We start from the raw sequence: 13,978 nt of genomic DNA on the forward strand, positions 1-13,978 counted from the left end.
ATAAAATTGCCATATGGATGAATTATTGTCTTGCTCAATTAATGTATTTTCTTTCTACTTGGAAAGCTAAACTATGGGAAGAAGGTTGAGGAACACAGAACCTCTGTATACAGTAGGCACTCAGAGAGTGTGAGAGGGGTGTTTTGATCGCTCCCTTCAGCACCTGTGTCACTAAAAGGAAAACACTGGCAAAGAAACCTTGATAAATGTCTCATCCAGTCAATAATTTTCCTTTCTCTTGATTCCGTATTGACCCCATGCCAACACTTAAACTTCTGTTTTGTACCTAGTTATACCACCTTAAAAACAAGTTTTGCAGTGTTTTTAAGAAATCTCAATTCTTACCCTGTGACAAAAAATTTGTAACAAATAATACTGATTTACATTGTGCAGATTCCCAAAGGGGGAGTCCCCTTTCTAACCAAGCCCTGTTCATTCTTCTTTAATTGCTTACCTAGAATGGGGAATTACTAATCTCCTGTTTACTTACTGCCAATAATACGCTTTTCATTTAAAAATATTGAATTTTTTTGTACCTAAGTGATTTTGTATCTAATTGTATTTATAATTCTTGATTACCTGTATTTTGTCTCCACAAAGGTAATAAGTACATGTGATTTAGTTAACTTAGAGAATGCCCTTCTTACAGACATTAGCAGATATGCACTGCAGTATCTCTGTTTTTTCATTTAAAAAATTAAGTTTATTATCTTTTTATAATGTCACTCTGCAGTAGAGTTTTCTGGTATTTAATACATTTCAGATGTAAAGTACAGCTTCCCTACTTGCCAGGTCACCACTGAAGGTCAGGAACCCACCCTTACATCCTTTTCAGGACTTTGCTGTATATAGTACAAGAGCAAAAATATATTTTGAATGATTAGATAAATAATATCAATGGGTATTACCTGAACCTGTTTTAGCAATAGTTCAGAAATCCTCCGTTAATTTGGTGATGATTCTTCATCCGACCAGTAGAAGTTCGGTCTCCTACAAGAGACACGATGCAAAATGAAAAAACACATTCAACTATCAGGAAGAGGGCTTTTCTGTAAACAGATAGGACCTCTCACCTCGCCGCCACCCTCTTCACTACTGTCATGCTGGCTTGCTGGGACGCACCCCTGCTTCTGCCCCTTCAACCCCATTTCCTTTTTAAATGTCGGAAAGTTTCAATCAAAATTCCCAAACTTTTGAGAAGGCTGCGAAACACAGAGTTCTATCAGCAGTACATACTTATTGAGCACGTATCTATCTTCATAAATGTATGTAAAAGGAAATTGAATGGGCAACCTATTTTAGGAGACTTTTATAAATGTGAAATCTTCTGTAACTTTGTATTTGATTTTCGTGCAGGCAGAAATACTCAGTGTCCTCAGTCACAGAAACATCATCCAGTTTTATGGAGTAATTCTCGAACCTCCCAACTATGGGATCGTCACAGGTAGGCACGCATTATTTGACTTCTTTCTTTCCCCAGTTACCTAGCTTTTGATTCCTTAATATGCTAAAACGCTTAATATGAGGTTCAGTCATGAATTGTGCGCTACTGTCAGATGTCACTTTTGTTGCTATAAAGCATTAATAAAACTGATTATATCAATATAATTAAGAATGGTGCTTCCACTTCTACCCATGTTTAATTGTGCTAATTATATCTGCGTAAATGCTATTTAAATGCACTCGCAGCTGCAATACCAATATTTAAAGGTGCCGTTTAACTAAAATTTCATTTAATTAGCTGAAATGAGCGATGTTTTTTGTAACTCTGTGACCTTTTACAAATTAAGATTTCTTGAGCTGTTCGTGTTGTAATTCTTTGCAAGGTATTTTAGTCCCATTAGAGCGTTCTTTCTTCAAGGTCTCTGACGTGAGAACAGTATTTTTCAGGTTTGGTCATCTGGGTTAGTAATGACCTTGATCTAAATTACCACATTTGGAGCGGCGGTTTATAACTGATGGGAATACCCTTTCCAAAGAGGAGCACACAGAAAATTTTGCCATATAAAAACAAAGACAGGCGCATATTTTTAATACTTTGTACTCGTATTTATACAATCCAGTGAGCAGCTTTAGGTTCATAATAAGTATTACGTTCAATTTATAGTAAGTAACTTTGGTCAGGTTCTTTAGTGTGGCTGTTCTTTGATTAAAGCAAAACCAACCAGAAAACCTTCAAAGATTAACCCCCTCTTCTTCTGCTGTAGTGTTAACTACTTGAATTGTCTTTGCAGAGAATAACAGCAAAACATTGTCCATAAAGAGCTGTGAGTTAGGTACTCTTTATAAATGATCTCTTCCGATACTTACAATGGCACCGTGAGATAGGTAAAATAATTTTTATGAATAATTTTTATAAATAAGAAACTAAAACTCTAACTTAAGTACCTTTCCCAAGGTCATCCAGCTAGCGGTAGAACCGCTGGTATAAATTTCTCAGGTTGATCTTACACAGAAGCTCCTCGTCTTGTCTATGGGCTAGTTCCAGAAGGCTGAGTATGCTGGTTCTTACCCGCCTAGGGACATGGTTGCTGTTACTTCTACCTTCGAGCAGCGAGCAGTTTAACATGCTTTTACTCTGATAAACAGCATTTTTACCTAAATTCTTAAGTGGAGGGAATTTTATCCCCATTCAGCTATGTTTAGATCTGTGCCTTAAAACGGGGTAATGTGGCAGCTTTCAGTCTCGAGCCTGTTTATTTCCTATTAACCTGGATATCTAAGAATGGGTTATATTATTAGTGTATAAACCACATTTAATCTTTTAAGTCATATTTCTGATTTAAAATTAAATCCTGTCCCTGACCCACTTGCCATATTGCTTCCCCTTTCCTAGTCCATGTATTTGCTTTTTACTAGTTAGGTTTACCTTAAAAATCTGAATCCAGTTTTCTTTCTTTCTTTTTTTTTTTTTTTTTTAAGATTTTATTTATTTATTAGAGAGCACCAGTAGGGGGAGGAGCAGAGAGAGAGGGAGAAGCAGACTCTCCACTGAGCAGGGAGCCCGGAAAAGGGCTCAATCTGAGGACCCTGAGATCATGACCTTAGTCCAAGGCAGACACTTAATGGACTGAGCCCCCGCCCAGGCGCCCCTGAATTGAGTTTTCTGATCCTTGTTTGTGGCTCAAGTTACTATTTAGTAGATGAAAGTGTGGTGCTCCAAAGAGATTAGAAACTGGGGTTCTGGTCTTGTACTCTTAGCCTAATTAAACCCTTTGAGTGGAAGACTTTAGCTTTAATGAACTCCATGGACTATTCATGAAGTCTTGTAGTTTCTTGAGGTAAAGCTGAGGAGTAGAAAAAGGGACTGAAGTCATGGTGTGAATTCCTTTTTCCAAGAGTTTTTTTCTGAGTCCCGGGAGGATGTGAGGGACACTCACCATTAGCCAGCATACTCAACCCAGGTCTTCTCATTCAAAAGATGAAGAAAGCATCCAAGGACTTGGGTGAGAAAGTTTGATTTCACTTAGTTATTTTATGGACTAGCCAGTCCTTTGTTTCATGCATCTTTACCTTCCCCAAATCTTTGGTTATAATTGATTAGTTCTTTTTAGATCTATAACTGTTTCCCCATAGAGCCAAGAATAAGCAACTGTTAACATTAAATATTTCTTTTTTTTTTAAGATTTTATTTATTTTTTTTGACAGAGATCACAAGTAGGCAGAGAGGCAGGCAGAGGGGGAGGGGGGAAGCATGCTCCCCACTGAGCAGAGAGCCCAATGGGGGACTTGATCCTGGGGCTCAATCCCAGGACCCTGAGACCATGACCTGAGCCTAAGGTAGAGGCTTAACACACTGAGCCGCCCAGATGCCCCAACATTAAACATTTCTTTAAAACCATACAAGTCTCACAATTGTCAGGAAATAGTAAATTATTTATTTATAGCTCTCTTATTGACCTGTGAGGTTGATTATTAAAGATACTTCTTAGCCAAGTTTTGGTGTTTTAAAATGTATTATTTTGATAAGGTTAATTTTGTTTCTGGAGATGCTAATTTTAATTGTATGTTTACAAGTATCTACCAAAGAAATATCTGAGCTCTTCAGACCACTTCCTGCAGCTTAAAGATGAAGCCATGTTCTGGGCATACATGCAAACTGAGCCTAGTCTGGGGGCTTAGATGGGCTGGGGATGACAGCACTTCTTCTGCCTCTTGAAATGGACAAAAATAGGTCTAATATGGGGAGGTTAAGGGAGAAAAGAGATACAAACAGGCAGAGAGACCTTGATCACTCAGCTTAGCGAGCTCCCCCTCTTTTGAACTCTGTCATCTTCCTCAGATTTTGGGGTTCTGTGAGGGGAAACTTGAATGACTTGAATCCATTCCACTTGAGTTTGTTCATAGGAAAGGTTGTTGCAGGAAGAAGCTATTGGTGCTCAGATGAGGGACTTTGAAGAAAATTTATCAATCAGAATAGAATGTCCCTGGGAATTGGGAGATGGGTCTTGTCCTGATTCTGCCAAAGCTGCATAGATGGGTCTGATGATCTGTGTCTCCGTTTTCTCCTATGTGAATGAAGGGACTAGAGTAGATGATTCCAGGGTGGGAGTGTGTATGTGTGTGTGCGCGCCCCTGTGTGCGCATGTGTGCCGAAACTTTCCATCACAGACTTAGAAAACCTGCTTATAGGGGGACCAGGGAAGAGTCCAAGAGGTAGCTTCCACTTGGTTTCCTTTGGAGGGGAAGTGAGCATATTTCCCCTAGATCCACAAAGAAATGGAGTGACCAGAACCTCAGACTCCAAAGTCAAAAGAAACAATTCAATAATGGATCAAGTTTTCTTTCATCTTTGGAAACCTCTTAATTCTGTACTACTCCCATTCTTTTATCTTTTTTTTCTTTTTCTTTTTCTTTTTTTTTTTTTTAAACAAGTATTTACACAAATACTTGATGGTTGGGAGTGTAATGGTAATTACTCCTGGGAAGGAAGGTGTTATACACTGGGTCACGTGGTTCTTTTGGAGCCAGTTTGGAGAGGAATGCTGCACAAAGTACCTGGAGGCAGACTGGGTCCCAGGACTCCAGAGGAAGGTGGCTGAGGGTCTCAGGGCCTGGGGAATTACATCTTTGTGCTCTACGGCTGCTGTCACCTCTTAAATTTGTTACTAATTCTACATGACCTCTTACCACTACTCTCAGACAGGATACTAGTTCTATATGATTCTTTGACAGACCCAAATCCTCATTAAAACTCAAGCATGGAGGGGCGCCTGGGTGGCTCAGTGGGTTAAGCCTCTGCCTTTGGCTCGGGTCATGATTCCAGGGTCCTGGGATCGAGCCCCACATCGGGCTCTCTGCTTGGTGGGGAGCCTGCTTCTCCTTCTCTCTCTGCCTGCTGCTCTGTCTACTTGTGATCTCTGTGTCAAATAAATAAATAAAATCTTAAAAAAAAAAAAAAACTCAAGCATGGAAAACATTAATTTTTAAGTGCCTGATTTCATTTCCTTGAACTCAGTCTTGATGTATTTCAGTCACAGACACATCTAATTTGCATGTTTTGATGTTGTGTTGATCTTATTAGCCAATCAGAAATAAATGTCATGTTTTGTTAAAACAAATTCCAGACATTTACCTAAATTCATTTGTACTATTTGTTATAATCCAAATTAAGTTTACTTGGTAATATTATAAAGAGATTTTTGTGATAATGGCGTTTGTTTCAATAAGATTGTGACTATATGTTTACATTTTTCTTTTTTCTTTTTTAATGTTTACATTTTTCAAAGCCAGCTATGGTTTCCATAAAACTAAAAGGGAAAAATTAACTTAGAAATCAAAAGGAAATGTTTCCTTAATATGGTTCTTAATGACCCTTTTTAAAATGAATTAAAACAAATGTTTTATTCCAAAGTCCAATAAACTGTGTTCTAGGGGGAAGTGAAGTGGTTTTTAAAGCATATACCATGTGTGTATAAGGTGGGTCCTTAATTTGTGATGAGAAGACAAAAAGGATGAAATAATTATATGCCTTTTTAAAATGGTTTACCTACCAACATATATAAAGATCATGTTTTATATGAAATAGTATAATTGTACTGCCTTTCTTGCACCCTCACATTCGTGAAGCAATTTCATTTCATAATGTATCTTCCACATCTATGTTTTTTTCATTATCTGTACCCATTTTTAAATTATCTTAACATGGTTTTCAAAGTACATCTCCAATGGGAAAACACCGAGCTATGTGTCTCCTCCACTCCCAGTACTGTACTTCATTCACTTCAGGTACTCTGGTCACCAAGTGTGTGATAGTTTCCCCACACCAAGTGAGTCTGTGAGACCATCTGGGTATTCTACAGTTTAATTCACTTCTAACATGATCTACCTAGAGATAGCATCAGATACCACAGGTTAGGGTTCAGTCCTGCAAGAATTCCCCTCCCCCCAGCAGATGCCAGTTTCAGGTTGTCACCCATACTTTTGACTACTGGCTATAAATAGGAGGTTCCCACATGCCCTCTTTGGATTTGATCAAATACTGGAAGAGCTCATAGAACTCAGGGAAACAGCTTACTTACTAGATTACTGGTTTATTGCAAAGGATATATGAAAGGATATCAGATGAAGAGATACATAGGATGAAGTCCAGAAGAGTCTTGAGCACAGGGTTTTCTGTTCCTTTGGAGTTTGGGGTGAGCTCCCCCAGCATGTGGATGTGTTCTTCTCCACCAATCTTGAAGTTCTCTGAATCCCATCCTTTTGGATTTTTATATGTTTTGTTACATAGGCATGGTTGATTAAGCACTGGCCGTTGGTGATTTTCAACTCCCCTCTCTAAGGGGCTTTCCAAAAGGCACTTCATTAACATAAACTCAGATGTGGTTGAAAGGGGCTTTATGAATAACAAGACACTCCTTTCACCTTGATGGCTCTGGAGCTAATGGGGGAAGCAAGGACAGCAACCAAATACTATAACAAAAGATGCTCCCATTACTCTTACTCCTTAGAAAATTCCACAGGTTTTAAGTGCTTTGTTTCAGAAACAAGAAGAAGACAGATAAATATTTCATAATATAAATCCCAGGATCACAAAATCCGCTTCACTGTAGTCTAAGATGTTCAAAATACGGTAGTTTAGATTTCTGTGTGTGCTACCTGGGTACTCATCCCAAGCTTGAAGTATCCAATGGCATAACATCAGGGTTGGTGGATATTTTAGTCCCACAGGGCATATTTATAACCATAACTGTATTGCTTTTTTAAGTGATTTTTTAAAAAGATTTTATTTATTTATTTGACAGAGGGAGAGAGAGACAGTGAGAGCAGGAACGCAAGCAGGAGTGGGAAAGGGAGAAGCAGGTTTCCCGCTGAGCAGGGAACCCATGCAGGGCTGGATCCCAGGACTCTGGGATCATGACCTGAGCCGATGGCAGACGCTTAAGGACTGAACCACTCATGTTTTCAGTAATGGAGAATTTTTTTTTTTGTTTGTTTGTTTGTTTGTTTCTCACTCATAGGGGTAACTTGGTGAGCCTTTAAAATTTACCTTTGATTAAGATAATCTCAGGCTCAGATATTTTTTGCCAAATGTGTTTTGCTGTACAAAATAAATTGAGAGAGTACCCTATGAGAGATTTTAGAATTTATCTTAGTAAAAGGTGACTCCCTCTTTTCTGAGGAGTAATTTTTTTGGTGGTGGAGGTGAACATTACTTTATATTTGGCATCTACAGTAACTCTTAAAGGTGCTGAGAGAATCTTCTACTAAATGCTATTTTAGTAACCAAAAACTATTCGAATACTGTATCACAGGGATATTTTTATTTATAGAAGGCAGTTTACTTTTCTAGATTATGTGGTAATATAGATTTCTAAGGTCTTCATTGTTACATTTGACCAGACTATTTCATAGTAAAACTTAAAGCTCTTTGTCTTTCCTTTGTTCATCTAAGATTATCATTGTAATTTTATGCTATTTGGTGGCTACTAATAACTTTGGTGTAAAAGTAAAAATTATACAAAAACAAAAAACAGTGAATCAAGTAGAGACGCTCATCAAGCAAATAGAATTTTTAAGAAATAGGACCCCATGTAAATTCTGGAGTAGAGGGGCGCCTGGGTGGCTCAGTTGGTTAAGCAACTGCCTTCGGCTCAGGTCATGATCCTGGAGTCCTGGGATCGAGTCCCACATCGGACTCCCTGCTTGGCGGGGAGTCTGCTTCTCCCGCTGATCTCTCTCCTCTCATGCTCTCTCTCTCTCTCTCTCTCAAATAAATAAATAAATAAATAATAATAAAATAAAAAAAAATTCTGGAGTAGAAAAGGAAATAATTTTTTTTAAAAATTTTCTAGGGCACCTGGGTGGCTCAGTTGGTTGAGCGACTGCCTTCGGCTCAGGTCCTGATCCTAGAGTTCCAGATTGAGTCCCACCTGAGGCTCCCAGTGCCATGGGGAGTCTGCTTCTCCCTCTGACCTTCTACCCTCTCATGCTCTCTCTCATTCTCTCTCTCAAATAAATAAGATCTTTTTAAAAAAGTTCTCTAGAGTGACTTAACAGCAGATTTGAGATAGCAAGGAAAAAAAAATCAGTGAACTTAAAATTGGGCCAATAGAAATTATCAAGTCTGAAAAAGAGAAAAAACTTGAGTAAAGAGGAACAGAACCTCAAAGACCTATGGACGACATCAAGTGTACCAATTAATGTGTAGTAGCAGAGAGAGAAGAGGAGTAGAAAAATATAAAAATAGAAAATAGAAAAATAGATAAAATAAAATAAAAAATAGAAAATGGAAAAAAATAGAGAAGTATTTGAAGAAATAAAGGCCAAAAAAAACTTCCTGAATTTGATAAAATGCATTTATCTACATACTGGAGAAGCTTGATGAACTCTAAGTAGGATAGGTCAAAAAGAACCCACACCTAGACACATCATAGTCAAAACGTGTTTTTGTTTTTAAAGATTTTATTTATTTGACAGAGAGAGATCACAAGTAGGCAGAGAGAGATGGTGAAGCAGGCTCCCTGCCGTGCAGAGAGCCCGATGTTGGGGCTTGATCCCGGGACCCTGAGATCCTCACCCAAGCCCAAGGCAGAGGCTTAACCCACTGAGCCACCCAGGCACCCTCAAACTGTGTTGTTAAAGTGAAAATCTTGTAAATAGCAAATAAAAACAATTTCTCACCTATAAAGGAACAGTATGATTAATGGCTAACTTCTTATCTATAACAAGGAAGGCCAAAAGCAGTAGACATTTAGAATGCTGAAAGAATAAAACTATATCCAGTAAAAACTATCCTTTAAAAATGAAGACAAAGCAAAGATGTGCTTGAATAAAGGATGAGAGAATTTGCTGCTATTAGTTCTGACTTAAAGAAATACTAAAGGCAGTTGCTTCTTTAAGCAGAAAGAAAATGACAGCAGATAATAATTCAAGGAAAAATAAAGGGTACTGGAATGATAAATATGTGGGTCAGTATAAAATACTCCATATGTATATTTGTTCTTATTTCTTATCTTAACATCGCTAAAAACATAAGATTGTATAAAGCAATAATTAGAACACTGTTTTGCTTACTTAAAAAATGTAGATGGGGCACCTGGGTGGGTTAGTCAGTTGTATCCGACTTGGTTTTGGCTCAGGTCATGATCTCAGGGTCCTGAGATTGGGCCCTGCATTATGCTCTGCACTCAGCATGGAGTCTGCTTGTCCCTCTCACTCTGTTCCTCCTCTTTCTCTCTCTCTAATAAATTTTTAATAGATTTTATTTATTTATTTGACAGAGAGAGACACAGTAAGAGAGGGAATACAAGTGGGGGAGTAGGAGAGGGAGAAGCAGACTTTCTGAGGAGCAAGGAGCCTGATGTGGGGCTCGATCCTAGGACCCTGGGATCATGACCTGAGCCAAAGGCAGACACTTAACGACTGAGCCACCCAGGAGCCCTTCAAATAAATTTTTAACAAATGTAGGTATATTTTACAGTAATAGCATAAAAATGAGGGAGGGAATGGAGCTGTATCATTTTCTGTATTTTCTGTATAGAAATTTTCTGTATAGAATTAAGTTAGTGTTAAGCTGAAGTAGATCATAATAAATGAAGATGCATTTTGTATTCCCTTTAGCCACCACAAAGAACGTCCACTCAAGAAATACAGAAAAAAATTGAGGAATTAAAGTGATAAATAAAAAATATTAACATAGAGGGCAGTAAAAAAGGAGGAGATGAGTGAGAAGGACAGGAGACATATAAAAAACAATATGGCAAAATCAAATCCAACCATATCAATAATTACATTAAATGTGAATGGTCTAAACTTCCCAGTTAAAAGACAGTGATTGTTACAATGGATTAAAAAAAGCAAGCTCCAACTGTGTGCTGTCTACAAGAGACCCACTTTAGATTCAGAGACACAGGTTGAAAGTAAGCAGATGGAAAAAGACCTACCATGGAAACAATAACAATGAGAGGAATTGGAGTAACTCTATTAATTTCAGACAAAATAGGCTTAAGAGAAAAAATATTATTAGAGATGAAAAAGGTCATTTCATAAATGATAAAAAGACCAGTACAGGGGCACCTGGGTGGCTCAGTGGGTTAAAGCCTCTGCTTTCAGCTCAGGTCATGATCCCAGGGTACTGGGATTGAGCCCCGAATCGGGCTCTCTGCTCCTCAGGGAGCCTGCTTCCTCCTCTCTCTCTGCCTTCCTCTCTCTCTCTGCCTAACTCTCTGCCTACTTGTGATCTCTGTCTGTCAAATAAATGAATAAAATCTTAAAAAAAAAAAAAAACAGTACATTAGGAAGATACAGCAATTGTAAAGGTATACATACCTAACAGCAGGTCCCCAAAAGACATAAAACAAAAACTGACAAAATTTAAAGGATAAATAGGCAATTCAGCAATACTTGATTTCAGCCCATTGAAGAATACATATTTTTTTCAAGCACACATCCAACATTCTCCAGAATATAGCATAAGTTAGGCTATGAAATAAATCTTGATACATCTAAAAGAACTGGAATACTGCAATGTAGGTTCTCCAACTACAATAAAGTTAAGTTAGAAATCAACACCAGAGAGTGCTGTGAAGTGTGTAAACCTGGCGATTCACAGACCTGTACCCCTGGGACTAATAATACATTATATGTTCATTTAAAAAAAAAAGAAAGAAAGAAATCAACACCAGAAGGAAATCTGAGAAATCCCTCCAAATATTTTGGAAATTAAACAACACACTTCTAAATATTCAGTGAGTCAAAGAAGAAATCACCATAGACTTTAAAATATTTTGGACAGAAAGAAAAATGAAAAATGCAACATAACACAATTATAGGAGACAGATAAAGTAATACTTAGAGGGAAATTTATAACTTTAAACATCTGTGTCAAAAAAAGAAAGGTCTGGGGCACTTGGGTGGCTCAGTGGGTTAAGCCTCTGCCTTCGGCTCAGGTCATGATCTCAGGGTCCTGGGATCAAGCCCCGCATTGGGCTCTCTGCTCAGCAGGGAGCCTGCTTCCTCCTCTCTCTCTGCCTGCTTCTCTGCCTGCTTGTGTTCTCTCTTTCTCTGTCAAATAAATAAATAAAATCTAAAAAAAAAAAAAAGAAAGAAAAGAAAAGAAAGGTCTGACATTGATCATCCAAGCTTCCACCTTAAGAAACCCCCCAAAAAGAAGCATATAAACCCAGAGCAAGGCAAAGAAAGGAAATAATAAAGATGAGAGCAGAACATGATAAAATAACAGAAAAATAATAGAGAAAAATCAGTGAAGGTAAAAATTTGGTCTTTGAAAAGATAAAACTGACAAACCTTCAGCTAGATTGACCAAGAGAAAAGAGAGAAGATACATATTAGCAAACTCAAAAATGAAGAAGACAGCACTATGGCTTCTACAGAAATATAAAGGGATTATAAAGGAATGGTGTCATCAATTTTATGCCACCAAATTTGGCAATTTAGATGCAATAAATTTATTCCTATAAAGATACAAATGATCAAAACTGACTCAAGAAGAAACAGAAAATCTGAATAGACATATAATAAGTAAAGAAATTTGAATCAGAAATTTAAAACATTTCCATAATGAAAAGCCCAGACCCAGATGATTGCATTGGTGCTTTCTGTCAAATGTTTATCGAAAAAAATGCCAATCCTTCCCGTATTCCTTCAGAAAATAAAGGAGGAAGGAACACTTATTAACTCATTGTGTAAGGCGAGTATTATCCCAATGCTAAAGCCAGACAAAAACATAGTAAGAAAAGAAAACTTTAGACCAATATCCCTCATAAACATAGATGGAAAAATTCTTAACTACAGACAGAAGGTCCCCAAATTACAGTGGTTCAACTTACAGTTTTTTGACCATGTTGTTGCAAAAGGAATAGGCATTCAGTTGAAACCATACTTCAGTACTTCAAATTTTGAGTTTTGATCTTTCCTGGGGCTCATAATATGTGGTACCATGTTCTTTTGTAATGCTGGGCAGCAGCAGTAATGAGCCACAACTCTCAGTGAGCCACATGATCAACAACTGATAGGCTTACAACCATTCTGTACCAATACAGCCATTCCGTTTTTTCACCTTCAGTACAATATTCAGTAAATCACATGAGGTATTCAACACTTCGTTATAAAATAGTGTTTGTTTTAGATAATTTTGCCCAACTATAGGCAAATCTAAGTGTTCTGGGCACTTAGTTTAAGATAGGCTAGGCTAAGCTATGATGTTTGGTAGGTTAGGGGTACTAAATGCAATTTTTTAAAGATTTTATTTATTTATTTGAAAGGGACAGAGGGAGAGAGAGAGTCCTCAACCAGACTCCGCACGGAGCACAGAGCCCAGCATAGGGCTCGATCCCACAACCCTGAGACTGTGACCTAAGTTGAGACAAGAGTCGGATGTCCAACTGACTGCACCATCCTGGTGCCCTACATGCATTTTTCAACTTAACTCTGTCTTCATCCTATGATGGGCTTATTGAGATGTGACCCCAGTGTAAGTCGAAGAAGGGCTGTATCAGCAAACGGAATCCAGCCACCTGTAAAAAGGGTTATATCCCATTACCAACTGGAATTTATCCCAAAGATGCAAGGTTGGTTTAACATCTGACATCAATTAATGTAAGGCACTATAATAGATAATAGAACAAAAAGACAAAACCTGTTGGCAAAATACAACATCTGTTTATCATAAGAAATCTCAGTAAAGTAGGACCAGAAGGGAATCTTCTCAACCTGATGGATAGCATCTACAAAACCCCATAGCTGGGGCACCTGGGTGGCTCAGTGGGTTAAAGCCTCTGCCTTCAGCTCGGGTCAAGATCCCAGGGTCCTGGGATCGAGTCCCGCATCGGGCTCCCTGCTCAGCAGAGAGCCTGCTTCTCCCCCTCCCACTCTCCCTGCTTGTGTTCCCTCTCTCGCTGTGTCTGTCAAATAAATAAATTAAAAACAAACAAACAACAAAAAAAAAACCCATAGCTAATGTCATACTTAATGGTGAAATTGAATGTTCTTCCCCTAAGATTGGGGACAAAGGAGTGAGGTTCTACTCTTTTTTTTTTGTTTTTGTTTTTTTTTAAGATTTTATTTATTTATTTGACAGACAGAGATCACAAGCAGGCAGAGAGGCTGGCGAGAGAGAGGAGGAAGCAGGCTCCCCTCCGAGCAGAGCGCCCGATGCGGGGCTCGATCCTAGGACCCCAGGATCATGACCTGAGCTGAAGGCAGAGGCTTTAACCCACTGAGCCACCCAGGCGCCCCTGAGGTTCCACTCTTGCCACATCTAAGCAACACTGTACTTATACTGAAATTTCTATCCAGTGCAATTAGACCAGAAAAATAAAAGGAGTCCATACCGGAAAGGAAGAAATAAAACTGTCATATATCACATTCTCTGTGTAGAAAATCCCAAGGAATCCCCAGATTGATTGATTAATTAATTAAGAAACAATTTCTTTTGGGACATGTGGCTGGCTCAGTAGGGCATGACTCTTGATCTTGGGGTTGTGAGCTCGAGCTCCACTGTGGATGTAGTGGTTAC

General features: G+C 38.3%; 1 protein-coding gene across 2 annotated transcripts in view; it reads left to right on the forward strand.

Annotated features, from left to right (window-relative positions):
• The window catches only part of LOC111143469 (mitogen-activated protein kinase kinase kinase 20), a 178,799-nt gene that overhangs the window by 81,611 nt on the left and 83,210 nt on the right, over positions 1–13,978 (forward strand). For both annotated transcript variants that reach the window (XM_022497239.1, XM_022497249.1), the window contains exon 3: positions 1,357–1,444. In XM_022497239.1, coding sequence (XP_022352947.1) covers positions 1,357–1,444 — 88 coding nt within the window. The remainder of the gene's footprint in view (positions 1–1,356; positions 1,445–13,978) is intronic.

This window comes from Enhydra lutris, unplaced genomic scaffold (genome assembly GCF_002288905.1).
Source record: "Enhydra lutris kenyoni isolate GAN:26980312 unplaced genomic scaffold, ASM228890v2 scaffoldscaffold1, whole genome shotgun sequence".
NCBI classification, from domain to species: Eukaryota; Metazoa; Chordata; class Mammalia; order Carnivora; family Mustelidae; genus Enhydra; species Enhydra lutris.